The following is a 22,074-nucleotide window of genomic DNA, read 5'->3' as shown; positions in this document are numbered from 1 at the left end:
CTTTTCTAAAAAATAATTTTCTAGGAATTAATAAATTGTGTAGACATTTTATAAACAACAGAAAGACCATTCCCATATTATATATCGATTTTAACTTCTACATTTGTTGTTTCTGGTTTTGTTTTTGTTTTTTGTTTTTTCCCTAGCAATCCATTTGCTCCTATTCAGTTTTCCCTTGCCTGCATCTACCTCCTGATTCTTTTGTCTCTCTCACATATATTAAACTGTGTGTTCTGGGTATGTGGTATGTTGATCCAAACTTATGGGGATTATGCCTTCCTAGCATTGGTAAGGACCTAAGTTAGAGGAACCCCAATTAACACAGGCAAGGCCAAGTGCAGTGGCTCCTGCTTGTAATCCCAGCACTTTGGGAGGCTGAGGTGGGTGGATCGCTTCAGCTCAGGAGTTCTGGACCAGCCTGGGCAACATGGCAAAACCCCACCTCTACAAAAATTAGCTGGGTGTGGTGGTGTGCGCCTGTAGTCCCAGCTACTCGGGAGGCTGACGCTGGAGAATCACTTGAGCTTGGGAGGCAGAGGTTGCGGGGAGGCAGAGGTTGCGGTGAGCCGAGATTGCGCCATTGCATTCTAGCCTGCCTGGGCTCTGGGAATGAAACCCTGTCTCAAAAAAAAAAAAAAAAAATACAGGCAGGTGAAAGGGCACCTCTAGTCTGCACCAGCTCATGCTCTGGATACTAAAGCACAAGGAACAAAGTCATGCCGAGAGAGCCAATCGAGTGAAGCAGTTCTGCCAATCAAAGCCAAAGACAATAGGCCACCTGCTGCTCATCTCAGACATTCATTCGTTCACTCTTACCTTCATTCAGTAAATATTTGTGGAGCACCTACTATGTGCCAGATACTTTGCTAAGTGTTGGGCATACTAGGATGAACAAAAATAGGCTTGATTTCTGTCTCTTGGCACTTCGGCTACAGTGTTAGAGACAGACATTGATCAAAGATAACTTAAATGCAAAATTTATAATTGTGGCATATCCAAATTCGTGTAACAGAGTTTCACCTAGCCCTCAAATCTTTGCAAGCCCTCCTTTTTTCTTTTTTTGGGGGGAGGGACAGGGTCTGGCTCTGTCGCCCAGGCTGGAGTGCGGTGGTGCGATCTTGGCTCACTGCAACCTCCGCTTCCTGGGTTCAGGTGATTCTCATGCCTCAGCCTCCCAAGTAGCTGGGATTATAGGCCCACACCACCCCATTGGCTGATTTCTGTGTTTTTTGTTGAGACAAGGTTTTGCTGTGTTGCCCAGACTGGTCTCGAACTCCTGGACTCAAGCATTTGCCCACCTCAGCCTCCCAAAATGCTGGGATTACAAATGTGAGCCACTGCACCTGACTGAAAGCCCTCTTTTTTTTTCCCCTGCAAGCCTTCTTTTTAAAAATACCTTGTAAAAATACTTTGTATTTTTAAAAACCATACAAATGATATATACTATTCTCATTAAAAGGACACTAAAAGTTAATATAGAGTAAAAAAGGGAAAGTTGTCTTTCATTTCCCTATTCTGTTCCCCTCCCTAGAGGAAACGAGGATAAGTTTGTTCATATCCTGGGTTTTTCTATGCAGTGTAGTATAATGTTTAAAAGCATGGACTCTGGAACCAGTCTGTCTGAATTTGAATCCTAGCTCTGCCAATTACTAACTGTGTGACCTTGGGCAAGTTACTTAGCTTCTCTGTTCCTCTCTTCCATCAGTTGTAAAATGGAGTTAATAGTACCTATCTCATAGAGACAGTCATCAAACAAAATGATACACCTAAAGTACTTATAACAGTGCCTAGTACATAGTAAGGGCTAACATAAGTGATAATGGCAATCGTTATTTACATACATTTATATTCACATGTACAACTATGAATATATTTTAATATAAGTGGAACATTTTTCTGCATCTTGCTTTGTTGACTTAACCCTGTGTCTTGGATATCTTTCCATGTCAGCATGTACAGATTCACTGAATTCTTTTTTGATGACTGCATGCCATATGCCATACAAGGACACTACAATTATTCATTTAACTCTTTCTATAGTGATTGACATTTAGGTCATTTCCACTTTTTGGCTATTACTAACAATGCTGGTAGCAAGATTCTCTGTCATGCTGTCAGTCCTTCGTGAGTTTGTATGGCAACCTTGCTTGAAGATCTTTGAGAGTATTTGGAATCTAGTAACTATGCCCCCAAAGTGGCATAATAGTGGGTATTGCAGAAGACTCTTTGTTGGTTCTGCCCTATTTCCTTCTAAAGAAACTGCCATAGAAACCTGTGGCTGCCATGGCCTAGGGACGGTGGATTATATTCATATGAAGAAGGATCCTCTTTTGCCCTGATGCTGTTCTTGGGGGGTAATTTTAGAATTTTTTTCAGAGAGAAGTCCCAACAATTCTTGAGAAGCCCAGCTTGACCTGTTGGGTTTCCCTGTGTTTCAGATCAGTGCTGAGTCCCCGACTGGCTTGCCATCACACAAAGGCGAGTTGGTGGTTTCATTGAAATACATCCCAGCCTCCAAAACCCCTGTTGGAGGTGACCGGAAAAAGAGTGAGTTTTCTTTGGGGTCTTGGATGTAGCTTAGTCTTCTGCATAGGATCTGTGCAAGGCCGGTGCTGGCTACTGGCTAGCACTGTTGGAGAGACCAAATTGGGATGCTCCCTGGATCTGCTAGGGAGATTCCTTTACTAAGGAAGCCTCTCTGCGTTTTTTCAAACAGAAGGGAATGCCTTAGGGTTGGCATTCTTTTCTTTTTTTAGGCTATTAAATGGACTTGGTCTTGGTCCAGCTGTGGCAAGCTACTAAGAGGGCAGAAGAGAACAGAAACTTTGGGGCTGAGAAGGGTGGCTGGGAGAGGTGGTAAAGTATGAAGGACAGGAAGTTGAAAGCTGGGGAAGAGTAATTCAACATGCCAGCCGCTGTGTTAGTGACTACGGTTGTGTAGATGAGTAAAACATATTTGCTTTCCCTTGAGGAGCTTAAGTTTTTGCAAGAAAGACAGTCATGTGCTAAAAGGACACAGATATAGGAGTGGTGAATTATGTCTGGTTACATTTGGGAGAGCTTTGAAGAAGTAACATTAAAACTGGATCTTAAAACTTTACCAGACAGAAAAGGAGCAGGATGAGGAGAGAAGAGCATTTTCAGAAGAGGGGATAACATGCGCAAAGGTTTTAAAAAGGCATGGTAATGTGGGGTTGTATGTGAGTGTGTCCCTTATTTTAGTGGGACTGGAGTTCTGGTACACTAGATGTGGGTGTGGGGCTGGAGTTGGACATGAGGTGGGAGCCTGACTGAAGAGGGCCTTGAACTTAATGATAAAGAGTTTCACTTGATCCCTTGGCAATGTGTGGCCTACGTTCTTTGAAAAAATATACCTTTGGCAGAGTCACATCTAGAAGGTTTGGGGGAATCAATGAAATCCCCAATGAGGGTATGTAGCATGACTAGAGAAGAGAGGCAAGTATAGAACCAGAGAGATCAGCAACATTTTAAAGGATGAAGAGAGAAAGAAACACCAGTGAAGTAAAAGGTTATCAGGAGAGAGCTTCAAGAAGAAGGGGCGGAGGTTATCAACAGTATTGAAATACTACAGGGAGGTCAGACCAGATGAGGTCTGAGAAGACATGGCCAATTGGCATTAGATTGCATTTTCAGTGGATCAGTGAAAGCAGAAACCAGATTTCACTAGAAACTAGGCTGAGTGAATGGGCAAAGAAGTAGAGGTGGTAAGTGTGGACTTTTTTTCCTCAGGATAATTGATGGTGAAAGAAAGTAGAGACATGGAGAATAGCTTGAAGAAGAGATAAGGTTAAAGGGAGCTTTTCTTTTAGAAGTACTTTTTCAAAGAGATGAGATTAGTATATATTTAGACTGAGGGGAAGGGACAAGTGGAGAAAGAGATATTTAAATTGGGAGGTGAGGATTGAAATTGATGATGTCTGAAGAGTCCTGTGAAGTAGGGGTGGAATCGAGAACTCAGATGGAGGAGTTCCCTCTTTTTTAAATCATTGAACAAATATCAGGCAACTTTATGTCTCTAAGCCTCAATTTTCTCATGTACAAAATGAGGACAAAAATAGTGTGACTCTCCTAGGGTTGTTTTGAGAATTAAATGCTTAACATGGTATCTGGCACATAGCCAGTTTTCAATAGGCATTTATTAATATTGTGGTTGTTATTAATACAGCGCCTATTGCTTACTGGCAGGCACTGTGCTAGGCACTGAGGAGACAGGACAGGCACGGTTCTGTTATGGAGCTCGCTGCCTTTAGGAGCAAGCAAAGAAAGTGCTGCATAAACAAAGCTCAAGATAAATCTAGAGGTGTAAGGGGCTCACTTGCTATGGCTGACATCCCTTACAGGTAAAGGTGGGGAAGGGGGAGAGCTCCAGGTGTGGATCAAAGAAGCCAAGAACTTGACGGCTGCCAAAGCAGGAGGGACTTCAGACAGCTTTGTCAAGGGGTGAGTCCCTAGACCAGCCCCAAACTAACCAGTTTCAGAACAAGAGAGCTAAGAGAAGAATTTAACTTTCTCTGTGGATATTATCCAGTGTGTCTTACCACTCCCGGCAACCAAATTTGTTCCTGAAATTAGGTAATGACAAAACCTCCACCACCTTTGCACTGGTCTGGGCTGTAGACTTGATAATCCAAAGAGGAGGGCTGCAGACAGGTTCTGACTTTTGTCTGACTCATGTTCTTAATTAATTCTGGGTGAAAATCTGTGTCTTCTGACTGTCTAGATTTGGGAACTCAGGGCTTTGTTTCCCACAGTTTTTAAGCTTTCCCAAAATTACAGATTACCCACTGACTTAATTTATCTAGAAATCATGTTTGGCTAAGCTTATAGATATTACTATTGGTTTTATTTAAAGAGATAAATTGTCTAGTAGAAACAAAGCCAAATATTTAAAACCCATTTTCAGTGGAGCACAGAATAGCCTCACTAATACTATTATATTCATTTTCTCTCTAGGTTACAGGAATTGAATCAGGTGAATGATCTAGTAGAGGTAGTGGGAACTCTGCTTCAGCAGATTCAAGGAGGGGCGTGTGTAGTAGGATCTGGATGTGGGTTCATCTTCTTGGGCTAGGCCTGTGGTAGGGGAAAGGGGAATTTAGAGAGATAACTGTCCACTTTGAGTAGGCTGTTGATTACTCCCCGCCCTCTGCCAGATACCTCCTTCCCATGAGGAACAAGGCCAGTAAACGTAAAACTCCTGTGATGAAGAAGACCCTGAATCCTCACTACAACCATACATTTGTCTACAATGGTGTGAGGCTGGAAGATCTACAGCATATGTGCCTGGAACTGACTGTGTGGGACCGGGAGCCCCTGGCCAGCAATGACTTCCTGGGAGGGGTCAGGCTGGGTGTTGGCACTGGTGAGATCCCCTCCCCCATCCTCACTTGTTTGAAGGCTTCTTGTCTATTTTACTCCTATTACCATTCCCGCCCCTCAACACAAAGCTCCTCTGTGATGACAGGTGTCTTCTTTCCTTTCAGTTAACATTCAGCCAATACTTATTGAGTGCCTACTATGTGCCAGGACTAGGGGAAGGCTGAGCTCATGCACTGATATGTGCACAGATAAATGTGACCCTGATTGCCAGGAACTCCATAATCTTCCCACCAAAAAAATCTACAAACCTACCTATATGTATGTACCTATACATTCCATCTTCCATGCTGTTAATAATGAAAGAAGGGTCATTGCTAGCAAAAGCCAAGCTCTCTCCAAGTGCTCTGGGCCACCTCCCCCTACCCTTCTCGATGACCTCGCTTCTATAATCGTCATCTCTCAGTTTCATCCTCCCTACCTACCAGGGGTGAATACAGATATGCTCTGGTATTTCCAATCTTATGAAACAAAAACAAACATTTCCTTGACTACACGTTCCCCTTCTAGTTTCTTAGAAAGAATTGTCTCCACTTCTCACCTCTCCTTCAGCTCTCCTTCACTGTGATCTGGCTTTTGTCCCACCACTCTGCTGAGCAGTTGCTCTTGCCAAAGTGTTGTTCTCATCTCACTAGAATTTTCAGCACTATTTAACATGCTAGATCACTCCTTTTCGCTTGAAACGCTGAACTTCTATTGACACTGCATTCTGATTCCCTTTTAAGTCACTGCTCACCCCTTCTCAGTTTTCTTTGTAGGTGCTGCATTCTATACCCAAACTCTAAATGTTGGTGCTTGGCAGAGCTTAGTCTTGGATCCTCTTCTTTGCCCTCTCCCTAGTCTCTGCACTTGTATATTAATATACTTACATATTAATAATCACACAGAACATTTAACATGAAGCATATAGACTGATGTTTTTACACATGTAAGCCAATTCATGTCAGTCCCCTGTTAAAACCCCTCAGTGGCTTTCTGTTGTGCTTAGAAAACAATCCAAAGTTCTTAACATGCCTACAGGCCCCTGTGTAACCTGGGTCCTCTACTCCTTTCTGATCCGTCTTGTATCACTCTTCCCCTTGCTCACTATGCTTCAACCAAAATGACTTTCTGCTCTCCAAATATACCAAGCTCATTCCCACTTCAGAACCTTTGCAATTATTGTTTTCTCTGAATGGAAAGTCTGGTTCTTTCTTATCCTTCAGGTCTTGGCTCAAATGTCACCTTCTCAGAGAGTCCTCAGACCACTCCATCTGCACAGTAGTTCCTGAGTCAGTCACTATACATCACCCTGTTTATTTACATCATAATGTTAACCTCACTGTCTGAAATACTCTTATTGGTTTGCTTGTATATTTTCTGTCTTCCCTATTCAAATGAAAGTTGCCTGAGGACAGATACTTTTTCTGCTTTGTTTACTAGTGTCTCTAGAGCCTAGAAGAGTACCTGGCACACAGTAGGCACTCAATAAATGTTTGCTGAATTAATGGATTAATATATAAGAGAATATGAATGGGGCCACATACGATCCTCACTTCTGACGTGGAGTCTGCAGCTAGAGGAGAGGTGTTTAGCTTTAAAAGAAAAAAGTTGGCCGGGCATGGTGGCTCACACCTGTAATCCCAGCACTTTGGGAGGCTGAGGCAGGCAGATCACGAGGTCAAGAGATCGAGACCATCCTAGCCAACATGGTGAAACCCCGTCTCTACTAAAAATACAAAAAAATTAGCTGGGTGTGGTGGCGCAGGCCTGTAGTCCCAGCTACTCTGGAGGCTGAGGCGGGAGAATCGCTTGAACCCAGGAAGCAGAAGTTGCAGTGAGCCAAGATTGTGCCACTGCACTCCAGCCTGGCGACAGAGCGAGGCTCCGTCTCAAATTAATAATAATAATAAAAGAAAAATGTTTAAGTACAGTTGGCAATAGCTCTGGCATGAGTTGTCAGGCACTAGAACTCTGTAACAGCCTCAGAATAAGAAGTCTCTAGTGACTGTGTGCCATTTGGAGTCTGATTTCATCAACCCAGAGTCTCTTGACAGAGTCTCAGGAATACAGGTGAGGGAGCACTTCCCAGAGTGCTGTGGCCATTAGCCCATCTTCGTAGGAAACTGTTATGGGGTGGCTAATCTTGCTGTACAACCCATCTTCCCTGGTGGGCTGAGAGTGGGGCCCCTCTTTAGCCTCTTCTGGTGTTTCTCCTCAGGGATCAGTAATGGGGAAGTGGTGGACTGGATGGACTCGACTGGGGAAGAAGTGAGCCTGTGGCAGAAGATGCGACAGTACCCAGGGTCTTGGGCAGAAGGGACTCTGCAGCTCCGTTCCTCAATGGCCAAGCAGAAGCTGGGTTTATGAGTCCCTGTCCTCTTCTGCAGGTCCAGCCCTGGCGAGGGCAGGTCAGAGGAAGTGAAGAAATCAAGAGCAAAGATTTATAATTTAATGTGTATGTGTGTGTGTGTGTGTGTGTGTGTGTGTGTGTGTGTATGTGTACAAACATGTATTTTCTGCAAATCTCATTATGCTGGCTAGAGTGATGCAGACTTGTTCTTCTTTTTAAAGCAGTCTCAAGAATAAGCATTTCTTTAAAATGTTTCTGTGTATAATCTAGTTTATTTTCAGAGTCCATTTTTTCTTATGTCTTTATAAGGTTTACTTAACTTAAAAACAGCTTTTAAAACAACTTTTTATCTTCTGTCTTGCTATCATTGTTCCTACTTCCCTAGGAAGCCCTGGCTACCTTTCGCATTAGGACCAGTCTGGGTTTTAAGGCTCTGGGAAGCAGGGTTGGTTAGTAAAGACAGGAATGTGGGGGAGAGGTGAGTAGTTCCTTCCTCTTTCTCCTCTCCAATTTATGCTTTTAACTTATTTTCTACCTGGATAAACTTCTGGAACTTGGCTTTTAAATTTAACTTTTCTAGTTTTTAAGCAGTTTCCACCTTGCTTTGGTCTAATGCTTTTCTTTGAAATGCTAACAGAATTCCCAAGCTTTTTCCAGTTCTAGATATCTTTACTAGACCTTTGGGGGACTCTTATAATGGAGCTGCTTTCGAAAAGCACTTTAATTAGATAATGTATTTTGACTAAATCACGAGGATGCCCAGTGAGAGCTTCTAGCTGATCTCAGAGGACCAGAGTGACTGAGGGTAAAGTGTCTCACAGCCCATGCTGAATTTTCTGCATTTTAAACTGATACTGCAGTCATTGGAGAGAGAGCTCCTCATTTCTCGAATGAAAGATGAGATATATTCATCCTCATGTACCACATCTGTCTTAGTGTTTGCGTCTGGGGTGTGTTATCAAACAGAGCATGGTCTACATCCCACTGTGTCAACCAGAATAACCAAGTGTTATCTCAATTGGCCCAGTGTTTCTCCAGGCTGGGGACTGTTAAGGGCTCTAAGGGAATGTAGACAGAGTCTCCCTGTTATTCTGACTTCCTGCTTGATGAGCTTTCAGTTCCTGTTTTTGCTATTGTTTCCCAAATTTGACCTACATATTACATGGGTGTAGTGTGTTGAGGCTTTTCAAAGAAGGGTCTAGTGAGCTAAGTTTCATCTTCTGGTATTCATTGATCCAAACTGACCTTTCTATTCTCATAAGCGTTTCTACCCAAAGTTGTGTGTGGAAGGAGTGTATAGCAGAGAGGAAATCCCTTTCAACAGAGTCAGCTGCTAACTGATTTCCTATAAGCACACTGGATTAAGGGCAGCTACAGTGGTTTCTACTGTATGTATGAACCGAATGGAGGAATGTTTTCAAAGATTGATTTGGTGTGGATTGCAATTGTAATGGAAGGCGTAACTTGGGATCCCGGGCTGTAACTTGCTCTTTTGTTTCCCACCCCCCTGACATGTATGTGTGCTTTAATAAAGCTTTCTCACTTGTCAAACGTTTGCGTTTGTTAGTTCTATAAATGCTTTTGTCTCTGATGTCCTCACTGTTGCTTTTCCCCTGGCTTGAAGGATAAGAACCAAAGTGATAAATGCTCTTCCCTAACCATCCTATGCTGATTGAAGAAAATTCACCTTTCCCTGCATTGCTGCCTGATACCTTAAATGCCTGATACTTTCGCTGAGCTTGATCCCTCGTCCTTTGTATTTGGTTATCTAAGGAGAACACTGAGAAATCATCTTAAAAGTGGCACCACTTTTCTATCTTGTAACAAAGGAACTCTTCCTTTAGCTTTGCAGACCCTCCTATACTGGAGGAAGGAGAGAGATGTTCATACAGGAGGTGAGGGGAGACATTCCCTGCTATAAGCACTTCTTTCTGGATCCTTCAATTTCTCTGGGAGGCAGGGACTTTTTCTTTTACTCCTCCTACCATTATGTAGTTTTGAGAGAGAAATAACACAGGTGCCAAGTAACCCAGCTCAGAAATAAGGCTCTTGATTTCTAGGTAGAACCCAAGCAATTCTTGACCTCTTGTGCAAAAGGGCATTAATATATATCAAATGCTTTTTATGTGCAAGGCTTCATATACTATTTCTTTAATTTCTCCAACCACTTTATGAAGTAGGAAATCTTCCCTTTTTACAGATGAGGAAACTCAAGCCTACTGTCACGTGACAGAGTTGGGCTTTGAATCAAAGTCTGACTCTACTGCACCATGTGGCCTCCTGTGAGAATGGTATGTGTGTTATGGGTGAAGGGTCAAAGGAAGACGTGACTCATCTCTTCTAAAATATCTTAAATAAGTTCAATTTACAAAAAGTAGGACAATCAGAGTGCTTTGGATATTACCTAGCCAACTTAGTGACTGTACTGCTTGTGAGTGAGTGTGTGTGTATGTGAGAGAGAGAGAGACAGAGAAATAGGGGAGAGGAATAGGCAGGATAAGAGAGAATGGGGCAGTGGGGAGAAGTGGGGGAGAGGTGGGCAGAGAGAGAGGTACAATATATACAGGGGTCGGGCTAGCCCCTTTGGGTCTGGCTGTGGGTCATATTCTGCTGCTGTCTCTCCCCTACTTTAGGAGTTGGGATTTCTCAAATCCTCATCTTCAAAGGACTACAAAGGAGGTTACTGTAAAACTTTACCTAAAGAAAGCAAGACTGACTTGACTATTCAAAATGAAATGAAACAAAAGCTCCTCAGTTGCATATAAATGTTCCTTGAGTCAGGTCCAGGTGGAGCTCTGTTCAGGAGGTAGTAGGCCTCTGCTGTTTGGGCCTTTGACCTGCTAGTATGTCCTGGCTTGCCCCATTTGAAGTGTTAGTGATAAAGACAACGAAGGGCATTCATCGCGCCCAAGGTGCAGTCTTTGCCTTTGGAACCACAGAGCTAGTCTGACCAGAAATTTCCCACATGAACTCATTGTATCTGCCTCTGCCCATAACTTGCCTGCTGCCTCTCACAGTTCCCATATTTCCCTGGAGGGAAGAGGGAGAAGGGACCTTTTTGCTCCAACTTTGAACATTTCCTCCATGTTCCAGTCTACCCAGCAACTCCCTAATTTTTTATATTGCATTTTAAAAATGAGATTTCCACTAAAATCCCAGTGGAAGGAGATTCTCTCTGACTCACTGCTCCCCCAATTTGTTCTGGGCTCATGATTTATGTCCCATCACTCCGCTTTCAAGACTGAATTTTCTCAGGTTGAGACCCTTTCATTTCCATTTCCCTCTTTCCTCCTGAGCCCACTCTGAGCCTTGTGTCTGGGTAGGATTATAGAACATGGAAAGTTTCTCCTTGCTTACAGCTTTCAGTTGTCTTTAAATGGAAAGTAGGAAAAGAAGTAGCGTCAGGATGGCATAATGTCTAAGAAGAACATTGCCTCTAGAGCCAGGCTACTGGTGTTGAAATCCTGACTCTGCCACTTACTAGCTGTCTGATCTTAGGCAAATTACCTAATCTCACTCAGCTTCAATTTCCTCATCTGTAAAATGGGGTTAATAACAGTACCTACCTCATAGGGTTCTTGTGAAGACTTCGGAGTCAATCAGTAGAGTGTTTAGAACAGCACCTGGCACATAGTGCTTGAGCATTATGAGCTCTGCCTCCCCACCCAGCCTGCTTCCTTCTCCCCTCAAGTCATCCACTGATGACCCCCTGGGTAAAGCTGAAGGAGAGAGGCTGCTGAGTCTTAGCTATGACTCTGGGTTCCATGACTGTATGAAAGAAGGTTCTCAGCAGCAAGGGAGAGAACACTTTTCTTTCAGACACTGGCACACCATTGAGAGGGACTGCAGTCAGAGCAGGGATCTGTGTGTGGCTCCACCTCGAATTTTAGGCCTGGTAAGGCTTGATTTTGTGCTGCTATAGCTCCCACCTGCTCTGTGCTCATCTCTCAAAAGGGGACAAGTATCTGAAGAAGTTAATACATGAGGCTGAGTCTGTTTTTCTTTTCTTTCCCTACGACCTGCAGTGGTGGTTTTGGAGTTTCCTAAGTAACAAGCTGGGGACTCCTCTGAGGAAGGGAGAGAATCGTTTGCCTTCTGCTACAGAAACGGGAGGCCTCAGGAAGAAGGGGTTCTTGCCCGTGAGCCAGCTGGAGGGCCCCAGAGAACATTCTGCTCTGATTGGATACATCTTACCAAGCTCTCTCCCACTGCAGGGTTTTTCTAAACAGTGAAGCAATGGTTCAGATAACATTTGCTGCCCAGTGCCCTAGAAGGGGAAATGACAAACAAGTTCAAGAATGTTTTGGGCTGGGCGCGGTGGCTCACGCCTGTAATCCCAGCACTTTGGGAGGCCGAGGCGGGTGGATCACGAGGTCAGGAGATCGAGACCATCCTGGCTAACATGGTCAAAACCCGTCTCTACTAAAAATACAAAACGTTAGCCGGGTGTGGTGGCGGGCGCCTGTAGTCCCAGCTACTCAGGAGGCTGAGGCAGGAGAATGGCATGAACCCAGGAGACGGAGCTTGCGGTGAGCCAAGATTGCGCCACTGCACTCCAGCCTGGGCGCAAGGCAAGACTCCGTCTCAGAAAAAAAAAAAAAAAGGATGTTTTGTACCCTGCTACCCACCCCTCATCCTGTAAGGAAAATCCGGCTACACTTGCTTAAAGTGTAAGCTGGTTTCTGTTGTGCTCGTGCTGCCCTCTGCTGTCACCTCAGGGTAGAGGAACCAGTTAAAACAGCCAGTTCATCACTGAATTTAGGATTTACTTTTCTGAAAGACTTTGGAGAGCTGGGCAGGGGCCCGGGTTAGGAAAGGAAGAACTTCTACCCCCAACCCACTGCCCAAGGCCTGTCCTCAGTCCCTACCTAGCTTCTAGGGAAACTATTACACAGTCCTAAAAGGATGCCTGGAAACACTGCAGGATTTGTCAAACTCACCCACCTCAGAGTCCTGTCCCTAGAACTGTGGGAAAACATTTCCTCCTTTTATTAGGTCCCAGTTTCAGCTAACTAGAGGAGCTTTTCCCTTGACTTTAACCATGCCCTGGCTCAAGTTCACTCGCATATGTCCCTTTGCTCCCGACGCTGGGTCAACTCCTGATTGCTCAGTAGGTAGTCATCAATGAATGTGAAGATTTCCTCGGGGGTGACAGGTTCCATGTAGCGGTCTCGGTCAATACCCTGCTTGTCAATCAACACCATGTTGAAGTAGGAGCGAGTGAGGCGCTGAAATTGCCTAGAGAGAGCAGCCCAGGGAGGTATGAGACCTTGTCTGGGCACCCATCCCCACAGGCTCTACTACCCTCTGACTTTTTGCAGCTCCACTCATGGACTAATTCCTTCCCCACCTCATCCCTGGTCCCCATTCCCTCTACTTCCTGTCTCAAGTCGCTTTGTTTTTCTGTGTTCAGAGTCTACTTTTGCTGCCTCTATGCGTCTAGTTCTGCTAAGCTGTCCCTTCCTCACCTCAGCTGCAACAGCTTTGTTATTAACAGGCAGTGCTTTCATTGTAGGCCCCTTTAAGCAGGGCTATCACATATTGCTGTGCAGGCTGCACAGGGTGACTCCAGGGGCCACCTGCTGCAGAGACTGTGCTGTGTATGCACATCATACCTGGCAGCCCTTAGGTTGATAAATACCTTCTGGTTAACTCTTCCATCTGTAGCTGCAAGTCTGCAGTCTCCCTCTGAGGGTTTTCTAGTCTCTTCTCTAACTAGGACTGAATCTTTCTGTCCCCACTGAGACTGCGCCCTAGAGGCAGGTATAGTTTCTCTATCATTTAGAGGCACTGCTCTAAAACAGAGCAGTGATGGCTTTATTGGCCCTGAATATATGTGAAGGCATTAGAAGGGTGATACTGGATAGATAATGAGAAAGACCCACTTCTTACATCACCTGTCACCTCTAATGTTCTCTTCCCCAGGATTTGATAGATCTTACTCAGATTTCAGTGCTTAAAGATGCCTTTTGCGGCCAGGCGTGGTGGCTCATGCCTGTAATCCCAGCAGGTTGGGAGGCGGAGGTGGGCAGATCACCTGAGGTCAGGAGTTTGAGACCAGCCTGGCCAATATGGTGAAACCTGTCTCTACTAAAAATACAAAAATTAGCTGGGTGTGGTGGTGCACACCTGTAATCCCAGCTACTCGGGAGGCTGAGGCAGGAGAATCACTTGAACCTGGGAGGTGGAGGTTTCAGTGAGCTGAAATCGTGCCATTGCACTCCAGCCTGGGCGACAAGAGCAAAACTGTGTCTCAAAAAAAAAAAAAAAAAGATGGCTTTTGCTCCTTTGGAGACTGAAGGCAAAGAGATGAGGCCAGAAAACAAGAGCAGGGGCTTATCTGAGTCAAGTTTGGGTTTACTGTCTCAGCCCTGGCTGTGCTTCAGAGTCCCCTCAGGTGCCTTTGTAAAAGCACATTCCTAAGGTGGTTTAGGATGGGGCCTGGTCATCTGTATTTTAAGCCCTCATTTGATTCTGATGTTCTACCAAAGTAAAGAAACTACTCTCTGGTCTTACCTAATGCATCCATAAGAGTTCAAACGCAAGAAGTGCCGCAAGAGAGTAGTGTCTGATGGTTTCCCCATAGTCCGCTTTTGCCAGTGTCCTGCCTAGGGTTTCTCCCCCCGCCCCAGCCCCCCCTCCCCCCAAGTTTGGCAGCCTCCCAGCCTGGACCTGAGCTCCTCGATGATGTTGGCTGACAGCTGTTGCTCCCGGATGCGCCCCACCTCCTGAGGTGGCTGTCCCACCAGTTCAATGATGGTCACATGCCGCAAATCCAGTCCACAGGTGGATTGCTGGGAGGGAGACAGAACATTTTATGCAACAGAGCTGTGCGTTCAAACCTAAGGCTACTTGGCTGATTCCTCCTGGGACCATATGAAGCAGTGTGGGAAAGGAGCTCCTTCTCCCCCAGTGATCACGCAATCACACTGTGGGGTCTACAACAACCTGTTCCCTCTGTCATTCCTGAAGTACTTGCCCCAACAGTGTTTCCTTCATTCTACTGAAACCAGTTACACAAAGTGGGGTAGAGAAGAGAAATGCAATGAGTAAATTGCAGGAACATAATCATTTAGCTTTGCATAGGTTTTAAATTACATAAGTTCTTGATGGATAGCCAATGTGATATGATAATGGCTGTTGTTTATTGAATACACAAACCTAATGCTTTGTAGACATAATCTAATCTTCACAACACCCCTCACAAGCCAGGTGGTGACAATAACATGCTGAGCCAAGATTCAAACTGAGGACTGATGCCCCCTGCCCAAGCGTGTGCTCTTTACCGATAGGCTACCTGGCCAGGGCCTTCGCTCGGTCTCCAGGATTTCTCCAAAATTGTGCCCAGTGCTCTTTTCATTACCCCTTGTTACCTTCCTTGCACTGGGCAGTGCAGCTTGCAGTCCTACCCCAGATCTCTGTCCTGCCTTGTCTTGCAGGATCACCTGCTAGCCATTTACCAGGGTGAGGTTTAAAGAGGCCTTGAATACTCCCCGGCACCCCACCTCTGTTTCATCTTTGGGCTTCCCCTCTAGTCCTCACCCTCAGAGTCACTATGCTTGCTGACAGGTTCCTTTTCTTGTTCTTACTCCCTTGCTTCCAAATGAACTGTTGTCTTTGTCAGTCTTTTTGGATCTCTGGATGAATAAGGCCCTCTTTTTGGTCTAGACCCTCCAGGGTCCTTTTTTTTTTTTTTTTTTGTAAAACTGCTTCCATCCTGGGCCTCTGAATATTCACTAGGCAACTTCTAAGATTCAATCTTTAGAAACCTCCTAAGTAGCTTTTTCTCCCACGTGGGTATCCAGCCCCTTGTAGCTCCCTAGAGCTGCTTCTCTTAGTCTTGTCAGCACACCCTGAATTATCTTCAGTAACCTAGCCTGTTCTTTTATAAGTCCCCATAATCATATTTATTCTGTCCTATCGACCTCTCCCTACCAGTGGCTTTGGCTAGGTATCTCTTATGTTAAAAACTGCCATGCAACTCTCTCATTTTACTTTGAGATATCATAACGCTTTTCCTTCTTTTTTGCTACTGGTAGTGGCTAAGAGGACAGATTCTGCAGCCAGACTCCCTGTGTTCAATCCCAGCTCCACCACTTACTAGCTAGTGACCTTGGGCAAGTGACTTAATCTCTATGCATCAGTTTCCTCACCTATTCAATGGGGATAACGATAGTATCTACCTCCAAAGGGTTGTTGTGAGAATTGGATGAATATGTGTAAAACCCATAGATCAGTACTGGATAGCTACATAGCACTTACTGCATAAGTGTTTGTTAGCGCTGTTATTCCTTGAAAACATAAATGTACTTAATTCCCAACATTTACATTTGATCATAGCTGTCTTGCAAGTCTCTTCAGAGTGCTTTGCCACACTCCCTTCCCATCTTTCACCCAGCTCCCTGCAAGTCACAGCCACCACTCCAGTGACTTTATTGCCTTTTCAGTAAAAACAGTTTTTTTAATGTGCTAAATATGTCTGTGGTAAAACTGATCAAATGCTATCCACAAAAAGTTTCAGGAAGTAGGTAAGGTTTGTGCTGCAGAGAACAACTCTGATTTGGAAAATGTAAGGGATTATTTACAGGAGCTAAGCCCTCTTTAGGGGAGTGGGCCTTACCTGTAGCATAGAGATCTGCATTTTATAATATCGGTTGGAAGGATCAGGAGCTGAGATGATGAGGAGTCGCTGTTTCTCATAGAATTGATCCAAGAGACCAGCAGCTGAGTTGACGTTGACGTTAATCTTCATAGCTAGGGCAGAAGCAGGTGACCAGTCAGAGTACGGCTTTCTCCTCCATCCCAGCTTAGGTAACCTAACATCTTGAGGTGTTCCAGTCTTTCAGGTTACCTCTCTCTGGCTGTTTCTCCCATCCCTTGGGGGAAATCCTAAAAGAACACTTAGAGATTTTAAACCCTTCTTCTTGGGGTAGGAGAAATCTACGGGGGAATGTTGGCCTTTAAATTAGACACATCCCAGAACCCCCCTTTCCCACATCATATACATTGTTATTGGACCCCTGTCCATGAGGAAGATCCTCCAAAGTTCCCCTGATCACCACATCCACTTGCCCCATTCCCCGGTTTCACTCACGAGCACAGATTGGTGGTGAACCTGACCACTGGCGGCTGGACTGACAGACCCGGGAGGGTGTCCCCTGGCGATCATAACCGCCATCACAGTGGTATTCACAGGTGGCACCATAGTTGTCCCCCGCTGAGGTGCAGGTGAGGTAGCCGTGCTGCGGAGGTTTCAGAGTTGGGCAGCGTCTCACTGTCAGGGAGGAGCTCAAGTTAGAAGTTATGGTGTTTCTTATAAGAAGGAAAGGCTAAGAGGGTGCCCATGCTGGGCTTTCTAGATCAGAAGACTTAGGATGATCAGAAAAATGGCTTTTCTGTATTTCCACTGGCTGGAGATAGAGCTGGAATTTTCCTTTCTTAAGGAATTAAATCTGAAATGCAGACAAAGGTTTGTAAAGTCTGGAAACACAGGTGAATATACATGTTGTTATCAAAAGACTGACAATCTTTAAAAGAAAATATTACCATCTGTTTCCAGACTTTATGGACATGCTATGTAAAGATGACTACCTTGCAGAATTCCTCTTAATAACAGAAATAAGTTGGAGGAATCTTAAATGTTCATTGGTGGGAGAAGGGTTAAGCAAATTACGATATATTTTTAGAGTAGAATATTATGCTGTCATTAAAAATATTTCTGAAGAATTTTTAAATAACATGGGAAAATTACTTTGTTAATGAAAAGTGAAAAGGATGATTTATGGATGTACAGTACAATCTCAACTATATATTTTTTAAAGTATGTATAGAAAAAAGACTGGAAGGAAAATACCAAAAAGTTAATAGCAGTTGCCTCTGGATGATGGGGTAATAGATTTTCCCCCTTTATATATTTCCTTATTTATCAAATGTTCAACAATAAGCATGAATTATTTTTATAATGAGAAAAGCAAAACAAAACAATACAACACAAAGCAAAGAGGAAGAATCAGGCAGCCAACACCACCAATTTTATCAGAGGTGAACGACAGAATGATGGCTGATTACATGTGGTCATTTTGAAGTCTAAGAAAAGAAATGGATAAAGAATATCCTTGTGGATTTTATCTGGATTTAGGATAATGAGAGTCTTGTTGATGAGAGTCTTGTTGGAGAGTCAAGGTTTCAGAAACATATGTATGCACATGTAACGCTGGCTTCCTAAATAAGCCTGTTTGGTGAACTTGTTTTTCTCCTCTCCCAGTATAAATGAGGCGTGTCTCTTCCAGGCACAGAGAGGAGAGACATGGGGTGGGTCAGGGTAGAGCAGGATTAATGAACAATATGGAAACTAAATAATTCTTTCTGACCTTGTACTTTCACAATGAACTTGCAGCTGGCCCGGTTGTAGGCTCGGTCATAGGCAGTGTAACGAATCACATGCTCTCCTTCGGGAAAGTGAGAGCCAGGCTCAGGGCCCCGAAGTGTCACCCTGCATGGGACAGGGTGAAATAAACACTGAGGAAAGAGACCCTTAGAATTGAAGTCTGAGGCACATCCCCACTGTCACCTTAGCCTGTGCAGTTTCAATGTGACCAGCCTGAATGACTGAGAGAAGCCGAGGGAAGGCATAAGGGGCATCCATTATTCAGGCTCACCTGGTGATGGTACCATCAGCAGAATCTTTCACCAACGGTGGGTCCCAGTATACTCGAGCAGTCAATTTCTCTGGCTCTGCCATCTTCTCACGTGAGTGGGGACAGCGGATCTTGGGGGGATCTATGTCTGCCAAGATGAAAAATCAAGTGCTGACTCGTGGGCCCCTTGCTTTCCCTGGAGGGAATCCACTGAAGCAATGCCACACACCACTGGGTAGATAAAAAGTTCAAGGTGCTGAAGGAAACTGGGGAAGGAAGCGCAACTTCAGGGGAGAAGATCATTTTGTTTAGCAAATACCCAGGGTGCCACCCTCATAGCTAAGAGGAATGCCTTCTGTGGTGAGAATTCCACATCTTTTGTCGATATAATGCTGGGGTGGCTCTTTGCACCAGGACAACTGGGAGCAACCAGCATTTACCTACACATACAGGCTCGCCTCCACTCCATCTCCCATCTTCCATGCAGATTCGGCTGCGATCACCTTCCAGGTTGTAGCCACTGGAACAGCTGTAGTCACAGCGAGAGTCAAGAAGCACTCCATTTGTGCAGGTGTAAGTGCCACTAGTGATGAATGGTAGTGCGTGGCATCTCATCTCTAAGAGAAAACCAAGTGGCAAGCTCAGTGGCTTGTGCGACTATCTGGAGGTGATGCCTGGGCATCTAGCACAGGGAGAAACATCAGAAAGAGCAGAAAATACAGAAACCCTACCTGAACTGCCCTTACATTTTTGTGCCTAACTGCCTTTTTCCCTAATTGTCTTTGTATTTTCATAAAGTATAGCAGCACCCTTGGGCAGCGGGGTGTCAAAAAAGTAAATTACTTGTCCAAGCATGTAGACTTCAAAATCAGACCTAACACTGTACATTGTCAAAATCCATAGAATATACAACAAGAGTGGGCCTTAATATAATCTATGGAATTCAGGTGACAATGATGTATTAATTTATGTTCGTCAACTGTAAAAAATGTACCACTCTGGTGCGGGATGTTGACAACAGGGGAGGCTGTACATGTGTGGGTGCTGGGGATAAATGGGAAATATCCGTATCTTTCATTCAATTTTGCTGTGAACTTAAAACTTCTCTAAACAATTAGAATCTATTTTAGAGGGGGAAGGAAAACAACTTATCAAGAGTAAAAAAAAAAAAATCAGACCTGACTTTGCATCCCAGTTCTACCTCTTACTAGCTCTGTAACTTTAAGAAGTTGCCTCATCTCTTTGAGTCTCAGTGTTTTCTTCAGTGAAATGTGGATATCTCATAGGATTGTTGTATAAATTAAAAGAGACAATGCATATATCCTCTGGGCTCATTTAGGGCCTTAGCAACTGTTAATTTTTGTCTCTTATTCCTCAAATGCTAGATGCCCTTGAGCACGTTCAAAGCTTCTTTTCTCCTCCAGGCATACTCAATATAATTTTGGGGCTCCCGTAGGTACTGCTCAGCTGAGGCTCACTTACATGCCAACTTGGGCTGACTCTCTGTCTGGGCAAGAATACAAGTCAGACCAGTGCCTGGAGGGCCAGGTGTGGTATTTGGTAAAAGAGGAATCCATGTGCCTTGGACACCACATGTGGCAGAGGTGGAGCCTGTCACCATGGATTAATTGTGAGCCTATGCTTGCCAAAGTATTGTTGGAGATACCTGATACTTGAGAGAAGGAGGCCATATATTCCTTTAGGTTGTCTAACTTCTAATCCTGCCTAAGTTCAATTGTTGGAGCTTTGAATAAAGATCTGTATAAGCTATGTTCATTTTGTTGCTTGGCAAACCAGACTTAAAGATTATTGCATTTTCTGTTTTCCAGTGTCCCTTTGTAAAGACCTATGCAAAAATGACCTTTTTGAAATCAGGGCGAAAAGATTTGTCTCTTCAGATGAATGTGTTTGCTTAGTATCATATGACAGGAAAAATGATAGATCCAAAGCATTTGCCCTTTTGTCTCTTATGAGGAAAGTCAAAGCTAGATTCAGTGCTCAAATGTAGTAATTGACTCATTGTAGGCACCTGGAAATATGTATGTCACCATTATTTTAATTGGTTTTGTGTTCACGTGTACTTTACAGCCCTATATTTTTCAATTGTGTCATACCGATTCAAATTCCTGTTGAAAATGTTGGGGTCTAAGTCCTGAAACAATTTAATTCCAGTCACCGAGAGGGGTGTGGTGACTGCCTGCTTTCTGGCTATCAAGCTTCTTTTCTCGTCTACAGCGTCTTCTCTGACCAGCCCCATTTCTATATGAATGCTCAGCACTTCTGCATCCAGTTACACCACACTGATGTGCACACATTTGTGTTTCTATCCCATTCGTCTATAAGCAGCCTGGGAGTACTTGAAGAATTGAGTAACACAGGAAGTGACCAATACAGGGCTGCGCATACATGGGTGTCCTACAAGTGGTGTTCTGCCATGGACATATGGACAGGAAAAGTTCAGCTGCTAAAAGGCTATGGAACTTGAGTAAGAGGTAGAGATTTGGAAGCTGAAGGGGGACGTGATTTGGAATGTGTGTATATCAGCACTTTCACATTCTAGACTTAGGGATTTTTCTTCTGACTTCCAGAAGAAAATTAAGAATAGCAGATGTTTCACAGCTCCACTGCCAAGGTCTTCTAAGGCTACAGGCCAGGAAGTACAGCAGTTGACCACAAGTGGAAAAGAGTCTAAGACCACACATCCTTAGGAGCTCCAGAAGAAGATCTAGGTCCACAACAGACCTCAGGCCCAAGCCTTAGCTCTGGCTGTGCACTCCTGGGCTCCCCGAGACAGAAGAGCTTGTTGCTAGTTAAATGCTCATATTGCCTGGGCAGTAACCCAGAGAAATGGAACTCGAATGTTAGAATGGGGAAAGGCCCTGCTGGGGGGCTTATGGAATATTCTCAATTTGTACTTGAGAGAAGGGCATATTAGTAACACCTCCGGGCATATACCCTCAGCAGCTGGCTGGCTGGCTTCTCTCGCATACATACATCAGCATATGCACACACACAACTTACGCCTGCAGTAGGCAGTTCCAGACCAACGACGGCTTGGCAGGCATTGCACCGACCTCCTTCCAATCAATCGAAAGCCCCGGTCACAGGAGAGCTCACAACGTGTGCCCAGGCTGCTGTGATAATTTCCTCCCCTCGGTGAGTAGCATGTGGCTTCTCCATCCTGGATATTTAATGTATAACACCATCGGGGGACTGTAGCAATAGAAGAAAGGCAAGCTAGAAGTATAGTAATCAAGACAGTGTGGTGTTGGTGAAAAGACAAATAGGTCAATGGAAAAAAATAGAGAGCCCAGAAGTAAACCCACACAGGTGTGCTGAAATGATTTTTGACAAAAGTGCAAAAACAATTCAGTGGAAGAAAGATAGCCTTCAAACAAACGGTGCTGGAGCACTTGTACTTCCATATGCAAAAAAAAAAAAAAAAAAAAAACCCACCTCGACCTAAGTCTCACACCTTATACAAAAATTAACTCAAATGGGATCATGGACTTGAAAAAACAGGAGAAGGTCACTGGGATTTAGGGCTAAGCAAAGTGGTCTTAGGTATGACACCAACAGCAGAATTAATAAAAGAAAAATTAAAATTTGTTTTTTTGAGACGGAGTCTCACTCTCGCCCAGGCTGGAGTGCAGTGGCGTAATCTCAGCTCACTGCAAGCTCCGCCTCCCACGTTCACGCCATTCTCCT

General features: G+C 44.3%; 2 protein-coding genes across 9 annotated transcripts in view; one reads left to right on the top strand and one right to left on the bottom strand.

Moving 5' to 3' along the window:
* Positions 1 to 12,411, top strand: part of SYTL4 (synaptotagmin like 4) — a 59,040-nt gene extending 46,629 nt beyond the window's left edge. For all 8 annotated transcript variants that reach the window (XM_034949657.4, XM_008962743.5, XM_034949656.4 and 5 more), the window contains 4 exons: positions 2,439 to 2,547; positions 4,362 to 4,461; positions 5,175 to 5,383; positions 7,598 to 12,411. In XM_034949657.4, the coding sequence (XP_034805548.1) occupies positions 2,439 to 2,547; positions 4,362 to 4,461; positions 5,175 to 5,383; positions 7,598 to 7,746 (567 nt within the window). In that variant the 3' untranslated portion in view covers positions 7,747 to 12,411. The remainder of the gene's footprint in view (positions 1 to 2,438; positions 2,548 to 4,361; positions 4,462 to 5,174; positions 5,384 to 7,597) is intronic.
* A 63-nt stretch (positions 12,412 to 12,474) lies between these two features.
* Positions 12,475 to 22,074, bottom strand: part of SRPX2 (sushi repeat containing protein X-linked 2) — a 30,924-nt gene continuing 21,324 nt past the window's right edge. Inside the window, exons 4-11 of the mRNA XM_057301081.2 lie at positions 21,388 to 21,579; positions 18,807 to 18,983; positions 18,388 to 18,514; positions 18,100 to 18,221; positions 16,824 to 17,003; positions 16,350 to 16,483; positions 14,402 to 14,523; positions 12,475 to 12,967 (exon numbers count right to left, since the gene is read on the bottom strand). Coding sequence (XP_057157064.1) covers positions 12,787 to 12,967; positions 14,402 to 14,523; positions 16,350 to 16,483; positions 16,824 to 17,003; positions 18,100 to 18,221; positions 18,388 to 18,514; positions 18,807 to 18,983; positions 21,388 to 21,579 — 1,235 coding nt within the window. The 3' untranslated portion in view covers positions 12,475 to 12,786. The remainder of the gene's footprint in view (positions 12,968 to 14,401; positions 14,524 to 16,349; positions 16,484 to 16,823; positions 17,004 to 18,099; positions 18,222 to 18,387; positions 18,515 to 18,806; positions 18,984 to 21,387; positions 21,580 to 22,074) is intronic.

This window comes from Pan paniscus, chromosome X (assembly GCF_029289425.2).
Source record: "Pan paniscus chromosome X, NHGRI_mPanPan1-v2.0_pri, whole genome shotgun sequence".
Taxonomy (NCBI): domain Eukaryota; kingdom Metazoa; phylum Chordata; class Mammalia; order Primates; family Hominidae; genus Pan; species Pan paniscus.
Note: the sequence above shows the minus strand (reverse complement) of the source record. Positions and strands in the feature narration are given on the sequence as shown.